This window comes from Cryptomeria japonica, chromosome 4 (genome assembly GCF_030272615.1).
Source record: "Cryptomeria japonica chromosome 4, Sugi_1.0, whole genome shotgun sequence".
In the NCBI taxonomy this organism is placed as follows: domain Eukaryota; kingdom Viridiplantae; phylum Streptophyta; class Pinopsida; order Cupressales; family Cupressaceae; genus Cryptomeria; species Cryptomeria japonica.
Window position 1 is genome coordinate 393,586,519 of NC_081408.1, and position 25,371 is coordinate 393,611,889.

Consider the following 25,371-nt stretch of genomic DNA (forward strand, 5'->3'; position numbering starts at 1 on the left):
AAACACAAAAAGAACCAAAAATAAAATAAGGGTGTTATCATTTTTGCAAGAAGTATTCAAGCCAGGATTTGGTGACAGTTTGGAGACAAGGAGTTGCATTTCCAAAGTTTACCAAAGAAATGAAGGTGATTCTAAGCAGCTGACAAGCAGATCCAAGAGGCTTTCACACTAGCTATTTTTAGCTTATCCTATATTTAGAGCAGATGATCTATTTTTAGGGCAGATTTTGGAAATCTTATATTTAGCAAGCTTTTTATCTAAGAACTTTATTTAGAATTTTTACTTTGATGTACTCTTATTTTCAGCTATTTTAAGTGAGCTAGCATTAAAGACTTTTTTGGGGGGATTTTCATGTTTATTCTAAATCCCATAATATCATTTTGTAAGTACAGGATTTTCTTAGTGATAGTTAATGCTACACTTCTTCTGCAAAAGTTATTGTTAAAACTTAAAGTGTTCAATCTGAGTTTCATAAGCTTGTGATCATTGTCTTTAGATTTCATTGACTAAACTGAAAATGAGGAATAGAGTGAAGTTTTGTCTTGGTGTCATTTTTCATCCAAGTTGCTACTTTGTATGCATCTTTAGTTATTCAATATCTGAAATCTAATGTTATCTGTGTATTAAGGTAATTTATTTATTAAACTGTCATATATATTGACCACCTGATTTCTGCTTTTATCTAGTAGGATAAGTGACTATTGTGTTTAAACTAGCTATTGATTCATGCAATTAGCGTCAAACTATAAAATCTCATTTATGAGAGAAGAGCTGATTCAAGCCTTATGGTCATACCTAAGGCTAAAAAGTTAAGGCATGTTTAGTTTGTTTCTTTCACTTTACAATTTACAGCAAAAACCCTAAAGAATTATTGTGCAAGTGTGAGTATTTGTAGATTTTGTCCATAGTCTAGTGTTTGGGGTTAATTTTAGACTACAAGGGAACTTCTTCTTCCAATTAGCAGAAAGGTTTTACCTCACAAACTGTTCTGTTAATTAAAATGCTAACAAGGAAAACAACAAGTACAAATTTTACATGGAATTTAACAGGAAAACTTTAGGAAAAACTCCAAAAGATCTTGTATCAACATTTGGATCACACTTATTGACCAATTTAATCTTTATGAAGGACCATGGAGTGTGATCAAAAATACGGACACAAATCTTCTACAGTTTTTCGTAAAAAAAATCTAGTTAAAAAGGTGAAATTATAAAAAATAGGGTTAAAACAACCAATTTTGCAAATACAGAATACTAACTATAGTTGAAAATTTGAAATGCTTTTAGCCCTACAATAAAAAAGAATAATTTCCATTCCTCAATACTTTCAAGAATATTAGTTTGAAATAATTTTGTTTTCAACTATGATGTTGATCTTCTGTTGTCGTAGAATCAGCTTTACTGTTGTAGCAAGAACAATAATTGGAAACTAAGGGCTAACAAATTTGAAAGAGATTAAGAAAATTGTAGAGTAACTACACACAAACGGACTAGATCCATAACTGCTTTTGAGCCAAATCTGATGCTTGTAGAAAATATTATTTTCAATAAATAAAATGAAAAGAATAGAGGTTACTACGAGAGGGTATAAGGCTGCAAGAACGCATGAAGTTGGAAGAATGAGAATATTATACTATTTGGAGTGAAGCAAAATATGTAGGTGATATACAGTTGCACAATACAAAACATTATATATCCAAAGCTGCACAAAAATAAAGGAAATGCAACAGCCAAAACTGTACTAAATGGAGGCACAAAGAGACCATATACCTTGCAGAAGTGGACAGATGATCTCAGATTATGAAGTTCAGCTGGAATAGCCATTCTTGAGAAGAAACAGGCCAAAAATGAAAAGGAGGACACCAAGATTGCAAAAGCTAAAAAATGCATCGCAAATAGAATATGTGTATTTACTATTTTGCAAAGCAACAGCAACAGTTAAGAGTAGAGGTACTTGCAAAGGCAATAATTAAATTTATTGATGTGACTGTAAGATCTCTCAGAATTTTACCAGCAATGCCAGATTTATAATTATAGTAACATCAATTTTGCCAAGATTTTGTAGATGTTCATGGAGGGGGATAGCCGTAAACAGGCAAAGGTGACAAATTCATCAAGGATGCCCACCACACAAGAAAAATGATCCTGATCATTCCTTATAGGCTGAGAACTTTATGTCAGCTGGCATCCTTACAAATGCATCGAAAATTCCCATCAAAGTTGAGCAGGATTCCCAACACTATGGGGTGAGTGTGGGTAGACTAAGTAATATTATTTATGCTTTGTTATTTTTGTAGTTGACCTCACATGCTTCTAGCAATAATTTAAGAGAAGACACCTTTACAGAAGGTAAAATTGGTATTTGAAAATAAAACGTGGTAGGTATGTCTTGTGCAATTTATATGCTCAAGGATTGAGGGTGTTATGCAAAGTGCCTCCACTTGTCCCCCTCACAAAATTGTATCCTCAGGACCTCATGCATTATGGAACACTAACCCATCACCTGCTGGCCACACTGGGCACTGACCATGATCATTACAAGAATAGATTTATCTGTTTTCACCCAGTATAACAAAAAACATTGTGTACCAAATGTATCTTTCTTTATATATTTCATTCCCCACTTATAGATGGGCAATTGTGATCAAGAGTTGTAGATGTCATATTTATCATTCTTATCTGTTCTATTGAGTCTGAATTTAGGCAACTAAAGGTGCTAAGCAGAGTTATTTATCTATTCACTGAAATGTTTCATGTCACCACATACTGTTCACATCAAAAAACAATATAGGACACATCTCAGGGCGTTTTTACTTATCAAAATTACTATGCAATAAGCATTTAAACAGAATATATTTCTAGTAATCTAATGAAGCAATGCTCAAAGAAAGCAAAATTTGGGAGAGAAATATTTACCTGGCACACTTTTAAGAGCTCATCCTGATCTCTCTCAGGGAAAGATTCTGACATTGTTTGAAATGAAGTTTGAATCAATCCATCCTTCTCGTCATTGTAATTAAAACTTGATTCACCAGCAGCAAGGTCTTCATAATGAACTTTAGAGGATGTTGCCGCCATTTCAAGCAAAATGTTTAGACTCTGCCATGTGAACACATAACATTGAAAGAGAACACAATGAAAAGCTTAGTGAGATCAAAGGAAGACCCTTTTCACATAACATACAAGAAAAGCATGAGAAAACATGATGTTAATTGTCTGTATTGATTCTTACATATAAAAGAAATTTTCGAAATATATGAAACCCAGATACATTTATGGAAAAGTAAAGCATTTACCAAAAGTGAAAAACTAAGCTTACAAACAAAATGAGCATAAAATAGCCATTGACTAATTGAACTTTAAATTTAATAAAGATAGGTTGCATATATCCATTGCTCTTGTAAACTAAAACCAATCAGAACTTTTCACTTTAAGAACATATCAGCAATAGATTTAGGGAGACTAGCATTGTCCTCCAAAAATAGGCCACTTGTTAAAGCTACCTCTAACCTATCACAACATACAAAGACATCGATAGGAACAATCAATAAAACATGTAAAGATAATGCTACAGGCTTGACGTCAACATGATACTTGGGTTTGTATTTTGCAATGGCAATCCAGAACATACAGTTGTAGAACATTACAAAGAAAGACAACATAAAAGTGAATTCAAAGACTTATTACAGACCTATATAATAGGCAATCCAGACCTATATTCTAAATATCTACAACCCACACCTCATGTCAGTCAACAAGAGTATGAAATTTGTTACGGCAAAATTTACAAATTTCTATTTTGCACAACATTCATCTGACTTGTGATGCAGCAGGCTCATATCCATACAATTGCAAAGCAATACTGAAGTGGATTTGTGCTTCACCTTCAAGTTCCCAAAAATTAACCTCCAGCACATAGTGTTTTATCCCCATTGTTGTGGATGCCCAAACAAGCACTTGGGAACTGGTAACCATTGTGGATTAGCACTATGACTTGTACATAAAAGGGCTTCCAATTGTCCAAGTCAAGCTCAGTGGCAAGCACCAGCAATGTCAGCCGATTAACAACATCCTAAAGCCACATCTGGGTAATACCCATGTCACAATCAAATTTAGAGAATTCTATAAAAAGTAAGTACATAGATTTGAACTTAGATTCTAATACTCAAGGAGCCACATTCACACTCATGAGCAAACAAGCCAGTACAAAAAGAGAATCTCAGTTAGGATAAGAAGGAAAAATGGGTGGAAACACAGAAAGGGGCTGCAATACCATGGAAACAAGAATGCTATATCACATGCTCTTCCAAGCTGACAAATTGTCACCGATTCCTAATGTTGTTGGCAGACTTGTGCATGCTCATCATTGATGTCCTAAAGTTGGTTGTCATATACCCCTACAGTTAAGACTGGTATTCTTAAAGAAAAACACAAACCAATTTGGTAGACATGAGGTTGAGACCCCACAAAGTGTCAGTATTGGATTCCAATAGATAAGACCATTGAATACCAACTTGGTTCACAATAAAGTTGAGCATGTGGTTTGTTCGCACATCTCATTGTAAAACTGTCAATTCATGTGGAGAATCCATATGAAGCTCTTCTACTAGCACAATCTTAAAGAGGTTTAAGTTGTGAGGAACTGGATGCAAAGTCCAAGAAATGTCAAGAGAAGAGAAGGTGATAGATAGTACTGCAAAAATTAGGATGTCAAAAGTTGCATGCAAGGCAGAAGTTATGACTATGTAGAATGAGTCCTTGAAAATGCAAATGGATTGCATGTGGAGATAACCAGTGATGAAGACAGCCATGATACATAGTGGAAAGGTGCACCACACATGAATTAAGATCGCCATCTCTGTCACTGTTGGAAATGGGCAGGACATGTTAAGGAATTGGGCTGGTGATGGTGCTGAAAATGATTCTGACTGCAGAAAGGGTCATGCTCAAGGCATTGTTGATGGGTGATAGAACAAAGGAAATGACAACGGGTGTAGCTTACTGCAGCAGCAATGAAGGTGTAGAGGAAAGAGAGCAGTTAGGGATGTTGCATGCCAAACTTTGTTGTGCACAGATTCAAAGGTGACAAAATTATTTTTTTCTGTAATTGTAGCAATAGTAGCTACCTTGGCAAATGTGCTAATATCAACATGCTACAAAAACTTATAATCCTTGTAATGAATCCTACAGCAATATTTTGAAGTCACTACTAGAGGACAGGAACATTTTGTCAAGTGACCACAACAATAAGGGCCTGGATTTAGATCTTGCTACCATGACCAAGGATTCACATACACACACATCCCATTATTACGATTAGATAATATCATATAATAATCTTTAAATCAACGCATACACTATTTATATTACTTCTTATTAAACATATTAGGGTATGGAGGAAGAAGCATGATAGGTCCACCCGAAGCCACCCCACGCTAAGCCCAAGAGTGGAACTCGAGCCCTCTTCACCCTGGTGGCAAGCAGCATGGACATCCACTCGAGGTGGCCTACCTAGTGGGGTGCTTGTACCTGCCTTCCCTATCCATGCCTCATCTCCTAAGGTCAATAGCCATTATTGTAGAGTCGGAGAAGAAACCGTAATGGGGGTCTCTTGATTGTCCTACCTAAGCCCAAGAGCGGAACTTTGGCCCTCTTGCCCCCAGTGGCAGGCAACATGGACATCCACTCGAGGTGGCCTACTTACATGGCAATCCTCATGATTCCCCACTTCCTTACACCTCCTTCATTCCATACATGATGGGGGTTTACAGAAGATTTATTAATCAGACATGCAATTTATATCCAACCATTCATATAAGGAACAAATATTGACAATTAATGCATAAGCTAAATATGTACCACAATAGCTATCATTCAGATTATTAGATGCTGACTATAAAAAGTCTGAATCAGATTAGTGTGAGTCTGATCCTGAATATGTGTCTGTTATTTACACGTTTCTGATTTTGGTTATTGTCCCTTGTTCGCTGATTGTTGTGATTATTCTTAGTCGATAATTAAGAGATGTTTGATTAGGTGATTAAGGAGTGATGATGTTATGAATGCTGGTTTCATGTATTGGTGATTCAATGAATGCTGATTTGATAGTATACTCTTCTTATAAATTGTTTGCTTGATTTGATAATTGATGATCGCTTTTGTGGATCCATGAGAAATGAGTGATGATTGAATGGGTCGTGCTTGGAATGATTATACTTTATTCGTGGAGGAGTCACCATCTTTCATAGGAATTGAGGCACCACCTTACATAAGAATTGAGTCACCACTTTTCATTGCTGTCTTTGAGAATAATATATTATTCTCCAAACTGATCTCCCTTCGATCTCTTCCTCAAATGACCTTCTTCCCTTTATATCATCCAATGTGAGGGAGAGGTCACATCTCTTCATCATGTATGCCCATTGGCAAGAGACACAACCTTTCACAATTTAGCCCTTTGAAAAAGTACAACCCTTCATAATCTTTGTGCTTTGAAAGAGACACTACCTTTCACCATTAGCACTCTTTTGAAAGAGTGCAACCCTTCATTTCCTTCCCATTCCTTCTTCCATTTATCCTTCTTTAATTCCTATGCTCCCTTCTTTCTTTTCACCTCCATCCCCCCTCTCAAATGAGGTTCTCTTCTCCCTTTTATAACTCATTCTTGAGGTAGTCACATCTTTTCATTTCATGCCTTTTGATCATTCATTAACTTAATTATATTTAATTATCCTTTTATATTTTTATTTTTATTCTTTTGTATTTAAATTTTATTATTATTTATTATTAAATCCTATTTCAAAGTGGGGACATTACAATCTGCCCCACCCAAGATTGCTTGTCCTCAAGCAATGATCATGGAGTGTTCAAAATGATTCCCAATATGAAATGGCTTCGGATACCCACATGGAATAAATTGCTGAAAACACATCAAACATGATGCAAAGCATGCATAAGGCCTTGATTAGGAAGGCACACACCCACAATGAGGTAATCATGCTGAAAACATGGCAGACATGGGGCAAACACATAAATACACGTAAGATATTAAGAATGCACAACACATACATGAGAAAGGTACACATATAAAACACACATGGAGTAAACATGCTGAGAACACATTAGACATGAATCAAACATGTAAATCATGAAGTATATGCATAAGTCATACACATGAATACACATAAAGTATAAGTATACACATGAATACACGTAAAGCATGAAGCATCCAAGTAAAACATGAAGTATACACATGAATACACATAAGGCATGAATCATATGCAAGAATACATACTAAACACATATACACATGAATAGACATAAGACGTGAAAAATACACATGAATACATATGAATACACATATTGTTAGATTCCTTCTCATTGACTAGAACAATTCATTGACTCATCTTTACCCTGTAAAATGGCAGGATCAAAGCTTAGATACCAATTGTAATGTCCCCCTTCAAATTTACCTTAGATTATGTCCTAGAACCACAATTGCAACAAGTTAAGGTTAGCATTAGCTTCCTTATCAAGTAAAATATCTTCTTTAAACAATAAGGGTCTAGATTTAGATCCTGCAACCATGACCAAGGATTCACATACACATTTATATCTCCCATTATTAGGATTAGATAGTATCATATAATAGTCTTTAAATCAACATATACAATATCTATATTACTTCTTACTAAACATATTATGGTATGGGGCAAGAAGCATGATAGGACCACCCAAAGCCATCCCACACTAAACCAAAGAGCAGAACTTTGGCCCTCTTGGCCCTGGTAGCAGGCATCATGGACACCCACTCGAGGTGGCCTACCTAGTCGTGTGCTTCTACCTGTTTTCCCTATCCAGGCCTCATCTCCTAAGGTCAATAGCCACTATAGAAGAGTCGGAGAGGAGATCATAATGGGGGTCTCTTGATTGTCCTACCTAAGCCCAAGAGTGGAACTTTGGCCCTCTTGGACCCAGTGGTAGGCAACATGGACATCCACTCAAAGTGGCCTACATAGATGGGAATCCTCATGATTACCCTATTCCTTACACCTTCCTTTGTAATGTCCCTTAATTAGTTATACTTTAAATTTACCTAAATTTGCCTAACTCTAAAATAGGTAATTAAGTTTATGGGAGCACCTTTGTATATTGTTTTCCATTAGTATTATATTTGTTAGAAAAAATCAGATTTGTAGGTTAGTTGCCATTCTTTCTTATCCAATTCTTAGTGCACTAGGGTAGGCATGAATGATACTCAATGATTGTCCTTGTCCTTAGCTTCTTTATGCATGACTAGATAATTGGTGTTGTCTCAATTTTTGAACTTTCAAAAAACTGACAACCCCTACAAATTTTTACTCAAAATTCGTAGTTTTCCTCTCTAAGGCACGTTTTATGAGGTTTAAAACTAATATTTGTTAATGTCAAATCATCAGTGGGTGTGTTTGTCATTGTTGTCCAAGTTTTGGTTGGTTTTTGCTTTCATTTTGCTAGCTTTTTGTGCAATTTCAGGTTTTCAAATCCTCACTGCAAGTAGGAACTTTTTGCTGTCACTACAAGTAGGAACTTTGTGTTCAATTTGCAAGTAAATCAACTTTACTTGTAATCGGGTCTCAGAAACCTGATTACTAGTTTGTTTTTATAAAGCATATTTTACTTGCAATCGGGTTTCGAGGACCCGATTACAAGTTCTCTTTATAAAAGAAAGGAGACACACTTTGGTCATTTGCAATCGGGTTCTAGAAACCCGATTGCAAGTATGTAGGGGTTATCTTCTCTTGCAAGTTAAAATCACTTGCAATTGGGTCTCTAGAATCCGATTGCAAGTCCTTCATGTTTCACCTTTGCATTACACTTGCAATCGGGGTTTTAAGACTCGATTGCAAGCATGATATCCCATCGGCTTCCTTCTTGCTATCAACTTCACTTGCAATCAAGCCTTGGAGACCCCATTGCAAGCCAATATTCCATGAGCATTTTGATGTGCTTCACTTGCAATCAGGTCTTGAAACCCCAATTGCAAGTTTATACCTTCCTTGCAATCTTGCTTCATCTTCACTTGCATTCGAGTCTCCAAGGCCTGATTGCAAGTGTAAGCAATTTGCATTCTTCCAATTCTACATTCCAAGTTTGCTGCAATTCACTTGCACTTGCAACTTACCTTCAAAACCCGATTGCAAGGGCCTTAATGCATGTAAAGATAGTGACCAAAAGCCAATGCTGTCATATGTTGATGACAATAATGATGTAAACTAAAAAGCATATGCTATCATATGCACAAAGAGGGTCAAAACATCATGAACAATGAAGCAGAGAACAGTGGCTAAGTCAAGTCCTATCTAGAATCAAGGATGACAGTTCTAGTCTCACCATTGTGAATATTTTCTTTCCTTTACTAAATGTGGTAAAAAGCAATGACTTTCATTGTCACAGTGACCAACAAAGAATGTTAATTATCTTCAAGTTTAGTGGTTGATCTTCATGAGGTCACTATCATTACCATTCATGATCAAATGGTGCAAGTTGATGTTCCTAAACAAATACCTTCACCGATCTTGAATACTTCAAGTGGCAGCATCTTGTAACATCATGAAGACCTCTTAGACAGAGAATGATGTAAATAAAGTCGTGTCACGGACACTTAGATTGGTTTCAATTATGCATTTGTAATTTCCCTTTTGACAAATTACATGTAATGTCAAAAATTGTAATTGCGGGTAGTCTCATTACTTGCATTCTTGTAACTTGTAATTACATGTAAACAAATTACAAGTTGAAAGACAATAGGACTATAATTTAGAATAAGTCATAGTTAGTTATATTGGTTGTGGAAAAAGTCTTAGTTAGCTGGACTTCTCCCACGTTTTGCTCTCAGGCCCTCCCCTATATATATCAGAGGGTGCTCTTTGTAATTGATCTTTTAGCAAGCAAGAAAATTCTACAGAAATTTACAACGATAAAAACTTTGTGTTGGTTGAAAATTTTGTACACCTGGAAAGATGTGCAAAATTGTGGTTTCAACCACAACATGAGTTAAAAACTCTCCTAATTTATAGGAAGTCTCCCCCTTTTCTACTATTACTAACTAAACACTAATCTAACTTGGGCGGGACAACATCCTTTTCTCTTTTTTCAAAAAAGATGATATTATTTTCTCTTCCTAGAAAAGAAATAGCAGTTAAGAAAACAAATACAGTAGCTTAAAGAACTTTAATAATAACAAAAATGCTTATACAAAAAGCAAGTAAAGTTTTCGTGAAAGCCCCCAGTCTTCCATCACTTCCTTGGAACGAGAAAATAGAAACAAAGCTCAAAGTCTTTACTTTCCACTATCCTATCTACCTTTACACAATAGTAAAACAAAAACAACGTCCAGCATGTAATAGCACAAAGTCTGCAAATATTGTGCACTTTTGCACTACTTTAAATGGGAACAAGTACAAGCACAAAGTATTGCAACTCCTCTCAAGTTTGAACACTTAACTATACTAATTTAACCCTCATAATTTGCAGCACAAAATCTGCAAGAAATCCAGTTAAAGTTCGTTCAACAACCTCGTTATAATCTCAAGCAAATGCAGAAAAATATGCCACTATGACACAAGAACACAACGGATATAAGGATATGACTTCAACACAAAGTCTGAAACTCAAAGCCTTCTTGATATTATTTGAGAAACCAATTTAAAAGTATAAAACACAGTCTTTATGACTGTAAATTTTTGCAGAGTTTTCTTGCTTGCTGAAAAAGATAAAAATTACATACGGCACCCTCATGTATATATAGGAGAGGGGCTGAGAGCAAAAGGTAGGAGAAGTCTAACTAACTGAGACTTTTTCCACAACCACTATAACTAACTATGACTTATTCAAATTACAGTCCTATTGCTAACCAACTTGTAATTTGTTTACATGCAATTACAAGTTACTAGATTACAAGTGATAAAACTAATTTTAATTGCAAGTTTTGATATTACATGTAACTTGTCGAAAAGGAAATTACAATTGCATAATTGAAACTAATCTAAGTGTCCAAAACATGACTCTATTTACATCATCCTCTGTCTAAGAAGTCGTCATGCTGCTACAAGATGCTGGAACTTGAAGTATTTGAGATCGGTGAAGGTATTTATTCAGGAGCAGCAACTTGCATCATTTGACCATGAATGGCAATGTCAGTGACATCATGAAGATCAACCACTGAACTTGAAGATATTTAACTTTCTTTGTTGGCCACTACGATAGTAAAAATCCCTGCTTTTACCACATAGTGCTGCTACAATGCATTGTAACAATACATTCCTTTGCTGCATTACTTCTTCATTTGTCAGGTTCTCTCTTATCATGGCATTGACCTCCACATTTGGTAAAGGAAAGAAAATATTCCCAATGATGACACTTGAACTGTCATCCCTGATTTTAGATAGCACTTGACTTAGCCACTATTTTCTGCTTCATGGTTCATGCCCTTTTGACCCTCTCTGTGCATATGACAGCATACTTTTTTTTTATTTAATGTCATCAACATATGACAGCAGTGGCTTTTGCTTACTGTCTTTACATGTATTAAGACCTCTTGCAATCAGGTCTCTAGGACCTGATCGCAAGTAGAACGAACTTGCAATTTGAAGACAAAGGGTTATGTGCTTGCAATCAGGTTTCTAAAACCCGATTGCAAGTTATAAAGCAAAGACAATAGAAAGACTTGTAATCGGGTCCTGGAAACCCGATTGCAAGTAATCACAACTTGGAATAGAAAGATAAGCACCTTCATACTTGCAATCGGGTCTTGGAACCCCAATTGCAAGTTGCAAGAGAACTTAATTGTAATCCGGTCTTGGAACCCCAATTGCAAGTTGCAAGAGAACTTAATTGTAATCCCCCATTGCAAGTTGCAAGAGACTTGCAAACACACCAAAAAGTTCCTACTTGCAGTGACTTTACTTGCAATGATAGCAAAAAGTTCTTACTTGTAGTGAGGAACTCAAAACCCGAAATTGCACAAAAAGCTAGGAAAATGAAGGCAAAAACCAACAAAAACTTGGACAACAATGATAAACACACCAACTAATGATTTGAAATTAACAAATATGAGTTTTAAAACTCATAAAACGTGCCTTAGAGAAGAAAACTACGAATTTTGAATAAAAATTTGTAGGGGTTGTCAATTTTTTGAAAGTTCAAAAATCGAGACAACTACTTGTAAATTGAATTCTCAAGCAATACAAAGAAAACTTTGAGTTTCAAATTTTGTGTTGAGGCCTTGTTCATATATCTATTGTGTTCTTATGTCAAAGTGATATACTTGTTTGTATGTATTTGAGATTGTGTTGAAAAGAGCTTTGATCTAATTTATTGTAGACTTTGTGCTAAAACTATTGAGGATTAAATTATCATAACTAAGTGCTCATAATAGAGAGAGATTACAAGACCTTGTGCTTGTAGTTACTCCTAGTTGTAGTAGTTTAGAGGTGCACCATATCAGCAGACTTTGAGTTGTTGTAAGTTGTACATTGTTATCATATTCATCATTCTAGAAGGTAGATAGGACCGTAGGAAAGTAAAGACTTTGAGCTTTTGTTTCTACATTCCCATCCCAAGGAAGTGAAGGAAGACTTTGTGCTTTCATGGTAACTTTGCTTCCTTTATACAAGTATCTTTGTTATTCTTGAATTTCTGCATTTCTGTATTTGTTATTTAAGTTAAAGTTTCTTTTCTGAAAAGAGAAAAGAATATCATCTTTTCTTAAAAAAGAGAAAAGGATGTTTTCCTACGCAAGTTAGATTAGTTTTTAGTTTGTAATAGTAGGAAAGGGGGAGCCTAATTAGAAAAGTTTTTAACTCACACACTGTGGCTGAAAACAAAATTTTGCATGCGTCCCCAGGTGTACAAAATTTTCAACCAACAACTAGCTCTGCATCCAAGTTGATTCTTCCTTCATTATCTAGCTCTAGTAATATTATCTGTGTAGTGATCTTCCCACCAATCACCTTCTTTATATAGGAAAATGAAAAACAAGATGTATCTTTTTCGGAGGTAACTCAAGCTTGTAGGCTTCCCACCTATCTTGTGCATAATGAAGGAACACAAATGGACCGCTGAGAGGGGGGGGGTGAGGGGGAGGGGGGTGAATTAGTGTTAACTCAAAACTTGCACTTACTAAAAGATTAAAGCTCTAATAAAAATGATCAAGCAGCTATGAGCAAAGACACTAAACAAATCTGCACGCACACATAAAAGATAGGTCCACAACACACGATATACAACGAAAACCCAAGATGGGAAAAACCTCAGTGAGAAATGCTGCTAGAGTCTACTGCTCTAATCCAACCTCACAATGAAAATAGTCTAATTACAAAGTTTATGGGCACCAACCCTTGATCTTTATGGGCATCAACCCAAACGAGCACCAACCCCTGATCTGAGCACCCACTCAGATGATTACAACAATGAAAAATTACAGATACAAGTTGGGTACCTCATTACAAATGAGATTTTGTAACACACTGTGGTTTCCACTCCTGAAACTGAATATGCTCTTGTCAGCTTACAGGCTTTGTCTTCTACTCTCTGATCTCTGCAATAGCTTTTGGCACTCTATCTTGTCTTTTCACCAACTCTTCTGCACTTTGCAATAGCTCTCTGCACTCTATCTTGTCTTTTCACCAACCCTTTTGATCTCTGTTCTGATCAAATCTCTAGTCTCTACTTGTCTCTTACTCTGCTTTGCACGGTGTGAAATACACACTATATTTCTAACACTATTTTCTTGCTTCTCTTTCATCTGCAACAACACACTCCAGTTCGCCTTCAACAACACACACACAATAGTTAGCAATTCTTCATCTTCATAATTCAAATTGATCACAACATTTTTTCTTTTTAGAGTTTTCCCTCCAAAACTGATTTTCCCTCCAAAGGAAAATTCAAAAACACTTCTCAGAGTCAAGAAAATGATCTGCCTTAATTTTAGCTTTCTGACTTTTTGCCTTTCGTATTACACTCTGTCTTTCTGATTTTTGTTCAGCTAACTTAGCGTTCTAGCACGATCTTTGCATGCAACACTCATTCTCGTAAACGGAACTCCTGGTTGTCATTTCCTCAGCAACCATATCTAATTAGCAATCTCTGATTGGTCCTGTACATGCCACGTCCTTCACATCTCATTTTATGTTGTCAAGTCAAACTTGGTCAAACGTTGTGTGCACCACTTCTGTGTCGGCAATTTGAAGAATACCCATTGTGTTCTCAACATCGCAAACCATACCTGCGGGATGGCAAGACTGCGCGTCTTCTTCCTCTTAATTACTCTGCGAGATCATTTTTCATTAGACTTTCTTTCTATGGGTTGACAGGGTGTTGTGCAAAACACGTCATTTGATCTACTGCGCACAAAGTATCATTTTCGCCAAGACATCTTATGTGTCATAGCGAAAAGATTCATATCGCTATAACACCAAGGACCGGCAAGAAACAAATTGAGTTTTGCCGAAAAACAAAGTCACGTCGAAAAAGGAATATCGGTGTGACCCAAGGATGTCGAGGAGACTTGCTGGATCTCTCACCGAAATACAAAGTCACACCGAAATGCAAGGGTGATAAACACAATGTGATTTGCAATTACTGTTACACTTTATATCGGTGTGACCCAAGGGTGTCGAGGAAACTTGCTGGATCTCTCACCGAAATACAAAGTCACACCGAAATGCAAGGGTGATAAACACGTTGGGTTTACTACAACACATTTTCAGAAGCTCTATCGACAAGACTCCATTGATCTCCAAGGCAACCAAGACATCTTTTCGAAATGAAATCTCTCATCAATAAACTTAGGCGTCCTGTTGCATGTAGATAATACGGTGGGATTTCTGCACTTCAACAATACATTTTTTGAGCCAATCCAATTTGCCCAGTGCCTTCACAGTTCTATTGTCTTTGTCCCTTTATCCAAATGCATTTCCAAATAGCTGACCTCATTGTCTTCTTTCTTTTTTAGTAGCTTTTGACTACATGCACATTCCATACTTATTCAGCTTACTTGTATACAATAAGTTCTTCTCAACTCTGACAACATGAATTAATCTACTCTTCATCAACACCACAGCAACACACCTTCAACCAATTTGATCTTCCTTTGGGATATGCATCATCCAACATCTTTGTCCAATCTAAACTCCACACTTGAGCACTCACAATTGCCCAACTCTGCTAATCTAAAACCACACCATCTCAACCAAACCTGATCTTCATCTGGGGCATTCATCATGTTGCATCTCTGTCTAGTGGATGTCTCTGCATCTTCTCAACTGTTGACATCAATGACAATCTAATGCCAACACATAATTTGGTATGAACCATAAATGCTTCCTAGTAGCATAATTTGGCAAAACATTTCTTGATTGCTTCCTTAGAATTATGATGATCTCAATATGAGGACAACAGCTGTCCTTAGAAGGATGATGATGTGGGTAACAAAGAAGGGTGGGACTGCTAAGACTACCTTGCCTAAAAGCAAAAAAATCCAGCACCAAGTGGCTCTAGCAGTGCCACCACCCCTACATCAACACCTACCAAGAGGCAATGGAGGTGATGAAGAGCCCCCTAGCAAGAATAAATCTCTAGAAAAGACCTGTCGAGAAGGCCCCAAGCGTATCCTAGAAGAGGGAACGGAGAAAGAAATTGAGGAGATTATAGATAAAAGCCAAGACAAGGGAGGAGACAAGGGTAAGGCTATAGAAGGAGATGCAGGGTACAACACTATCATAATAGAGGACCAAAATATAGAGGATTTAAACCAAGGTAACCCCAGAATATAGATAGAACTCCCCTTGTTAAAAGAAACCTTTTCTTAAGTCATGAGAATATGAAGAGTGTTGCCAAAGCCTTGTCATATGCTTCATGGTTGGAATTCACTCTTTCCAACAAGCAAAAGCTTGATGCTACTAGGAAGCAATCAAGAAATGTTTTGCTTCAAATGCTACAATCCCCTTCTGCTCCCAAAAGTAAGAAGCTTAAAATCACTTCTCAATTGATAGAGGATGAATCCACTGATCATCTATTCCTTGACATTGTTGAGCCCACAATTCAAACAGACTCAAGTCAAGCTACCGTAGCTGACTTTAACCTTACTCGAATAGATATGGGACCCCAATGCACACCTACATAATTTTCAGGTCATGACCACCACGGTAATCAAAAAGGTCAAGGAGAAGTTGGATAAAGAGGGTTTGAAGGCATTGGTGGATATCCTATTCGAATAACTAGTCATTATTAAGTCTGCCTCCACAAGCTTAAAGCTCAGCCGAGGGAGTACTCAACCTTGAGTGGGACATAAACAAGGAGTTAGTGGTCAACTTGCAATCAAATAGCTATTTTGGCAGAATCACCAAGATTGGGTGAAAAAGATGAAGACTAAAGGCCTTCCATTCATAGATAATTTAATCAAATCATACAATGAGTTGATTCTGGAAAGAAATGTTGTAACTATGGAAATCAGCAATACCAAAATGGAAGAGTCTATGATGTCCCCATCCAAATGCAAAGTCTCTATCACCAAACAACTAAAAGAAAGCTCCTTGTATTATCATGAATAAATAAAGACATAATAGTTTTGTTGATACACTAGGAAAGCTCCTTGTATTATCTTTAAGGGTAGTTTACAAGTGAAAGATATATGTCGATATAAGATTAGAATACCATTCCACATGTAGTGGCATTCCCTAATTATATAAACAAGCATATCAATTATATATGAAGACTAAACATAGATATTATTATCGACGATAAAAAAACAACGAAACTTGAACAGAATGAATTTGAAGGACACTTAATAGTGGATGAAGTATTCATAGGAGTTAATTATGTAGCGTTGGAGTTTAGAGGAGATTCAGATTGATATTTTATAAGATATCAATATTCAGCAAGTTTGATTGGTGAAAGACATTTCTAAAGACAAGTATGTTCCGCTGAAGATTATAGTAAGCCCATATTATTCAATGCAAATATAATAAAAGTTCAGTTTTGGAAATAGGCATTGAGGAGTTTGATATAGTTATTCGGATGATGAGATATATGTATCTCTATAGTGGGACCGATTCACATAGTAAGAATATGAAATACTCTGTTCATACCATCATAAATATCAAATGACCATCAGATATTAGAATTAATTATGCTAATGAACGACACATTCAAAGAAGACATATTTGGCGGTAATGTCGTAGTCGCAGCACCTAGGGCATTGCAATTATTAATACATTCACCATAATATCAACAAAATATAATGTTTATATCACACGAGTCACTCATTGGTTACGGCAAACAAAGGTTTATAAAACTCTGGAAAAGGCAAGATGTCGAGTATTACAAGTGATCATGAATAGGACCGTACTCATGCTTGATTGAAATATAATATAATAACCCCGTATCATGATATCTAATAACCATTATATGCACCGCTCCACCTATACTCGGATCCAATATCCATATATTAAATATTATCCAATCCAATCAAATCAGAAAGAGAGAAGAAAATAAACAATCTCATTCATAGACCATACATTCTGATTACACCACTAGGACATCGAATCGAATACATTTTCATACTGTCCAATTATGTGTATCGGATCAGATACCCAAATATATCCTTCACCTTGATCAGATACATAATATCAACTTCACATCACCAAAGGAAAATGATATACCTTAATTCTAATCGGAATCCTTGTATATAACCATTCTATTATGTTTGAACTAAATTGGTTAAAATGACCAATTATAATCATTTTGTTATGCATAACTAATCAGTTAATATAGCCAATTCATATTAACCAAAAGGTGCAACTCTACAAACTCCAAATCGTAAGGGACATCCAAAGGAGATGTCAAATCATGGAGGCAAGTTATAAGACGAGTTAATTCTTCCATTGCAAGAGAAAAGAAGATAGGATCTCTTTTATACCCTGTTTGGATTGCTCAGTCTGAGCGAATTGGCCTTGAGTCATTAAACTGATTGCATATAGATCACATTCCAAATCAGAAAAGGCACCACCATGCTGCCAGCACTTCAAGTTAAATCAGGAACAGCATCATATCCATTCATCGCATGCTTAATAGATAGATAAGAAACAGCTTATCAGATTATCATTACTGACCTACCCAAGCATATAAGATAGAACATATTATCAGCAATTCCTTACTGGAGCAGCAGATCATCAATATTTCCAGCGATTGGAACACATAATATGGAGCATATGCTATATTGAATAATTATATCAAGGAGGCCAGCATCATTTACTGTTCTTGTCATTAAGATCAACTATACATACTTGAATGATAATCAATGAGATGCAACACACTATGTACAGCCACAAGCTTCTCTACCCTCCTAGAGGTAAGCATGTTCCTCTTAAAGGGGTGCATAAATCCATAAGTAGACCAATTCCTCTCACCACCAAAGGAACTAGAAACCTAGCATATCAAACAAATGGTTAGAAATTTAGTCAAAGAAATAGGCCCATGCATCCACCACAAGATTGGGTCCTCCTATGCCATAATCTTCATATCTATCTTAGCCTCCTCAAATTATCCCCCAATAATGGCAAATATTTTCCACTCAATGAGAATGATGTTAGCATCTGTAGAATAATACATCTTTTGAATAGCCTTCATCAACCTTGTCTTCACCTCAACATCTTGCACAAGTGTAATTTTTCCATAACTTTGTATGTAACACGTCAGGTTTAATGCATAGGCAACCATATGCAAGGAGTGTTGAAATTCACCCATCTATGATGAATGATTGACTAAATATGTTTGTTGTAGAATCGCAATGTGAGGTCTTTTTGTCGTACAAGTGTAAAAAGACTCACGAATACTCGACGAGTTGCGAGGCAAGGCATCCTTGCCGAGTCTAGAGGAGCCGGACTCAAACTCGACCAAGTCTTTCCTAGACTTGCCAAGTTTGCAGACTCGCCCAGACTTGCCAAGTCTTGGCAAGTCTAGGCCTAAGACTCAGCAATTTTAGTTTTTTTTTTCAATCTCACAAAATTTCAAAGCATTTTTGGTTTATAGGATGCCCCCAAACTATATACATGAAAGATAACATTTAACTCCCCATCCTTGTCTTCAAGTTAGTCTCATTCTCTTCATCAGAATATATACATGAAATGTAACATTTAAGTATAAGTCACATTTCAATATGTGTTTTTCCTTTCCTTTCAAGAAGTGTAAGTCACATTTCAATGTGTTTTTCCTTTTTTATACTTTAAGTTATATTTCATGTATATATTGGCAGGATGTTTGATAGTGGTTTCAAATCTCTAGGAGTTATAATGCAGATTCTAGGTTTAAGATCTTATAAATTTTCAGGAAATCAAATTTCAGCAATCAACAAACTTCTATCAGCATTCTCTTGCTCTCTCTATCTCCCCCGAACTCTAGACCTATCTCTCTCCCCATCACTCTCTCACCCCCAGACCCCCACAAGGGGTTCTAACTCAACCTTGTTTTGGTGTTGCCCCAAAACCCCCATCAAATTATAAGTCTACGCAAGTAATAGGCCAATGATGAATCATGATTATAGAAATCTACATAATATATATCCATTGTTGTAAATTTCTACATATTCATAGTCAAAGCCACAATCAAGGATTATCGTGTTTCATATATTGGACAAATTGTTTAGTATTCAAGGACCACCATATGCAAAGTTGGTATGCTATAGTCCTTGTACTACTGAATACTAGTTAAGTCATAGTTGGCAAGAAATGCCATTTTCATAATGCAATATGTATCAATCATGCCTTGCATAGACAACTGATAGAAGAATCTCATCTATTAGTATCCTAGCTAAAGTCAAAATAGAACATAACCATTTGTCTTTTTACTTAACCACTACTCTTTGTTAATGAGCTTGTCAACAAAGCATGTAGTACTGAAGATTTTAAAAACAAATTACCAATAAATTCCTCAGTTGAATATACACACCAATCATTAAGACACAAGCAAGTATCATGGCTAAATCATCATCCAAGACCATCTTAGATGCCAGTGCATGACTTGTCGTGATGTTGGGATGAATAATGCAACCTCCTTTGAGCCAATCTTATAATTTTAGTTTTTTGATGCCATGGATTTCATATTCCATAATTTTTGTATACATTTGACAATATTTATTGTTACATCCCACTTGTGCCCTAATATTTTTGATAATGTTTAAATGCACTGGTACTTGTTGCTTTATATTGTTGAATAGTGATTCACAATGCACATGCAAATGATTTGGTTTTAAATCATTATATTATATGAGCTAATTTTTTTATCATGTCAGTAAATGCTAGAGTTATGATAAGATACGGGACTAACTACATGGGTTTGACCTAGTGGATGCAGGAAATTCGTCATCCTCTGAGAAGGGAGGGAAAGTATAATTAGGAACTGGAAGTGATATAATAAGGGCCTAATGCCATCTAGAACCCTAACCTGTAAGTTTTAGACTTGTTGAGATGAGTAGGGTTTGGAACCTTCAGCTTAGTATCTATCCTGGTAAACCCTAATAGTTAGTCTAGTGGTTAGGGTTGTTTCATCCTTGCCTTGTAAACTTTTAATAAGAGCCATTGGCTCTTAGCCGATGAGAAAGAGATTTAATTTGGCATTCTATTTAAACGTATTCATTATCACCGCCTTCATGCAATGAAGGAACGGGTATATAGTTGGATGGGATGAGAATACTATGTAGGGAATGAAAGTCGATTTAAACCTAAATCGACTTGAAACAACTCAAAATACACATAACCGATTTCATTTATTTAATTTGAAAGAAAATTTGAAGTCTGTGGATATAATATGGAGAAGAGTATTATTTTGGAACCACGGTATTCTGTTGGAAAAACATTTGATGAGAATATAAAGATGCAAAGAAGCTCTAAGCTTATCTTTCAATGAGCGAAATTTTAAAAGGCCAAGCATAAACTCTATCATAACCAACTGAGGAAGGAGACATAGCTCTTCAACCAGGAAGAAGGAATTCTACATCTCAATTTGCCAAATACACTTTTAGATTACATACTTGGGTTTTGTTCTGCTTATAAAAAATTTCATAATGTCAAAGCTTAGCGAATAAAAGAAAAATGTTCCCTCATTTTACTCGAAATGCACTGCATCTCTTCCTATATGAAAGTTAAAACTATGAATTAGGAACATGGAAATAATGTAATGAGAATTAGCCATGACGGCTTAGATAGTAAATTCATGTTAGACATGAAACACAAACATATACCTGAAAGCTTAAAAGAATTCAACGTTTGTGCATTATTTCACTGTCTTTTAGGGGAAAAAATGTCGTGCTAAATATGAATGAGAACATTGAACTCGAACATCATTTTGCTAAGAGAACACTACAGCTTATAGCGGAAACCAGAAACAGAGATAAAATGTACCATTGTGGAATGAGAAACATAGAAAACCTGAAATGTTTACCATTTGGATGCTACGGCTCATGGTAGAAAACAGAGTAGTAATGAAAGGTTAAACTGATATGAAACTTAACCACAAATGCTAGTTACAATGGCCAATTATTGGTTATGTATCACTTACAAACAGTATTGAGATATATGACTGCTGCGAATTCTAATCATCTTAACTGCTGCAATAGAAAATTACCTTATCCTAAACGGAAATTTGAAAACACAATTATAAGGAATGGATAATTCAATATAGTTTTCAGATTGAGAGTTCATATATGTGAACACGAGGGAGCAGGATGCTAACTCGTGAGCACGAGTATGGAATCAACAATAAAATCAACCAAGTAATTTAGTAAATGAAATGTGATTCTGTATGGATGAATATTAATTATGAGCTTTTCTTGTCCAGTATACTTCCTTAAGTTTAAACATATGAGTAAGCCAAAAAGCCACAAAGAGTCAGTATGCAGCAAGCATAAGAGACAAAAATGATGGCTTGGAAACCTTCACTTGTTTAAATCTAGCCGAGTGGGTGACGAACAATGACTACACGCATTGACGCATTGCGACTTATAAAACCTTTGGCCAAGGTGACGCTACAAATTCTAAGTGTCAGACAATTCATTTGGTCCAGATATGCAACCCAGTCAAATGTCATACTAGTTAGGAGTTGCCTATTGTGTGTAATCGACTATGGACCATGTAGGGTCAAACACTGGTCTCAGATGACATTAGATCCAACATCTATTACTTCCCTACGAAGGGTCAGGCCTTTCCAGTTGGAAGTGGCATGGAGGACTAGTAAGTCTGTGGATGGGCGAAAAAGCACACTGATGATACTTTCCCTCTATCAGCATTGTAAAGATTATCTAAAGTTCGAGATGAATTCCAAAAGCTCTAAACACTAAACCTCTCTTAATCTTTTATTTATGTTTCATACTATGTTAAGCATATGCAAATCAATCTTGAGCGAGTGTTATATATTCTTTCTGGTTAAGTTTCCTTATAATTCAAAAAAAATGTTTTCTAGATTTTCAAGTTTTCAAATTTTTCAGTTTCAATGTTGTAATTTTAGATGCTATTAATTCGCTTGTTACATTTATATATCTAAGTGTGTCATTTCCTTCAGTTACAATATGAATTTATACTTATGTGATCGATATATACTTGTGTATGTGATCAAATTAGCTTCTGTTTTATGATGTTATTGTGTCTTTTAAGGTTTATTTAATCAAGGGTGCATGAAACAAGTTTGAAATCCTTAAAATTTTCCAAGTTTCCTGGGTTTTTCAGTTTGCCCAAGTTTTGTCGATTCTTTCCAATGAGTCCGAGTCTGAGCTTGAAACATCCTTGCAAAGTTTGAGGCGAGTCTGAGTCTCGTAACTATGCGTACAACAACCTTCATTTGGTCAAGCATAGTATCAATTCACTCATAAAGCTCTGCAAGTTAGGTGCATTGGCATCCCATATATAATCAATCTAAAGACTAGATCAATCATGGAGATAATATATTTTGCATCACCCTAAAAAATATTACTCTTCACCACATCCTTCACCCTCTTCCCTTGCTCTATATTGGACTCAAGCCACTAATTCCATTCTATTGTCATAATCATTAGTTTTAGTACCTCTTACAACTCAAGCATCCTCTTCAAGAGAATGAAATTTGATGCATATCTAGTCTCTACATGCTTCTAGAATTCCTTCTTGGAGAATGTCCTAGAGAGTGCATGTGGAGTGTGGTGGTTGCAAATAAACATCTGCACATCTCTAGCATCACTAACGACTGTTTTGATCCAAACAACTTTTGCCATGTCCTTAGTGCACTATTCATGGCATCTACAAACATTTTTGGCATCACTACTTGCACTAAATTTTGTGGCCCAACCACCTCTATAGCATCTTTAAGGATCTAAAACTGAAAATCAGCATCCTTGTGTTGCCCTAAACAATCAACAACCCTAAGGAAAAAAGGGCCCTCTATACATGTAAGCACGATATTAATGAGTCGATGATGCCCAATATCCATCCACCACCCATGACTATGTTGCATCCACTTGTGACCCCAAATTCTTTCATTTTCTCCATTAAAAGTTTAATCTTGGAATGGTACTTATCCAAGATTGTTGTCCTCAATTTACTCTCCCTTGGTGTGAAATGACCACCCTTGGTCTGCAACCAAATTTTTTGCAACAATTCTACCTTAATGGAATAGACAATTTATCACACAGTTTGCTGCTCTTAGTAATGTCTTTGGCTGATTGAGATTGTTTGCACATATGCTCATATGATTGTTAAGAAGTCTCTCATCCATACATAATAACATTAATTACTCAAACATGATTGCAAAGATACCACTATAAGAACCCCAATTAATTCTGGTATGATTTTTTTTCCTTTAGTAGGTTTGACATTTTGTCAAACGCATGGCATGCTAGCTCTCTGATGTCTGATTCCTGAGTTTTGATAGTGTTTGATGTTTGTTTTCAATGCTAAACATAGAAGAACATACAGAATTGATAACACAAAGTGCATAAACCAAAACAACAATTTCTCACAATCAGCTTCACTTTATTATCATCATATCAGATCTGAGTACAATGTTTATCAGGTCTGTTACAGTAATTTTCAGACATACAAAAGTTATAGAAATGTGTCAACAACATGCAAATGCATAACATAGATGGGTTATCAACATACCCGAAGTTCAAAGTGTCCTTTAGGCACAATTTGATGACATGAATGGTTGAAGATAATGTCTGAAACCCCTTATGTAGGTCTGATATTTTCTGTCCTTTGTCTGAAAATTATGACAGCTAAAAATAATCTCAAACTCCTCCAAAGATGTGTCTCCAAGCCTAGGAATAGGGCGCTAAAACCCTAGATGCAAGATGTGTCAATGAAGTGCCAAGTAGATCATCAAAATCTAGTGGACAGCAAGCTGATATAGAAGTTGCGGAGGTCTGAAACAAATCTGCCAATGCAGGAATATACACCAAACACCCAAGCCTTCACAAACAACCCAATTCCTCCTCCAAACCCTAGCAGAATGATCAGAAGAAACAGAAAAGTACCTTACAACAGCAGTACCTTCATTTCCAGAAATGTGAAACACAAGTGGGATACCTAAATGATATCTCCAACTAACAATGGGTCTTCGTCCATCGCCTCCAAGTTCAATGGTTTTGTCCTCAAACCCGTTGAAAGCCAAAGCTCCCAATCCTCCGAGAGGAATAATAAAACCAATTAGAAAATCAAACTTCCAAGCATGCCAAATGACCTTCACTAGTTTGCTTTTATAGCATTCTCAAGAGGCTCCACTCTCTTTACCAATCCATGTGGGATAAAACATTTCTTCATAAATAAGCCTCACATAAGGACACAAAAGGGCCCCCCTTTTAAAACAACATTGTGCAACTAGGCCAAGGGGTACAGTTCACTTAAGTCATAAAGTGACAATATAATAGACTTAACTAAAAATCAAAATATATTACTTTGAACACAATTAAACTTCACCCAACTTCCAAGAATGACATATTTCACTATTAGGAAAATAGAGGCCACCTCACTGCTAAAAATAAACACTTACTAAAAATAGTAAGTGTGTCCAAACATCAAACTGGCCCAATCTGGGATGCATTAAAACTTTCTATAAATAGTAAGTGCTAAAAATAGAAAGCCTCGGGAAAGTTGTCCGAAAATCACTCCAGAAGGTGTCATTCATCTCCATTAATCCTTCTGAACTCACTGGTGCATCAGAAAACCCACAAAGCCAACGCCAACTGCACTACAAGAGAACCCTGAAGAAATGGGGACATTACATGGTGGCACATATGATGATTCCACCCTTATTATCTTTCCCACATCCTCCTTATAATAAGGACAGAAAGCCACTTGGAATGAAA

At 36.1% G+C, this 25,371-nt stretch overlaps 1 protein-coding gene across 3 annotated transcripts in view; it reads right to left on the reverse strand.

The window, feature by feature from the left end:
• The window catches only part of LOC131074663 (SMR domain-containing protein At5g58720), a 306,623-nt gene that overhangs the window by 230,085 nt on the left and 51,167 nt on the right, over window positions 1-25,371 (reverse strand). For all 3 annotated transcript variants that reach the window (XM_058011330.1, XM_058011328.1, XM_058011329.2), the window contains exon 4: window positions 2,916-3,098. In XM_058011330.1, the coding sequence (XP_057867313.1) occupies window positions 2,916-3,098 (183 nt within the window). The remainder of the gene's footprint in view (window positions 1-2,915; window positions 3,099-25,371) is intronic.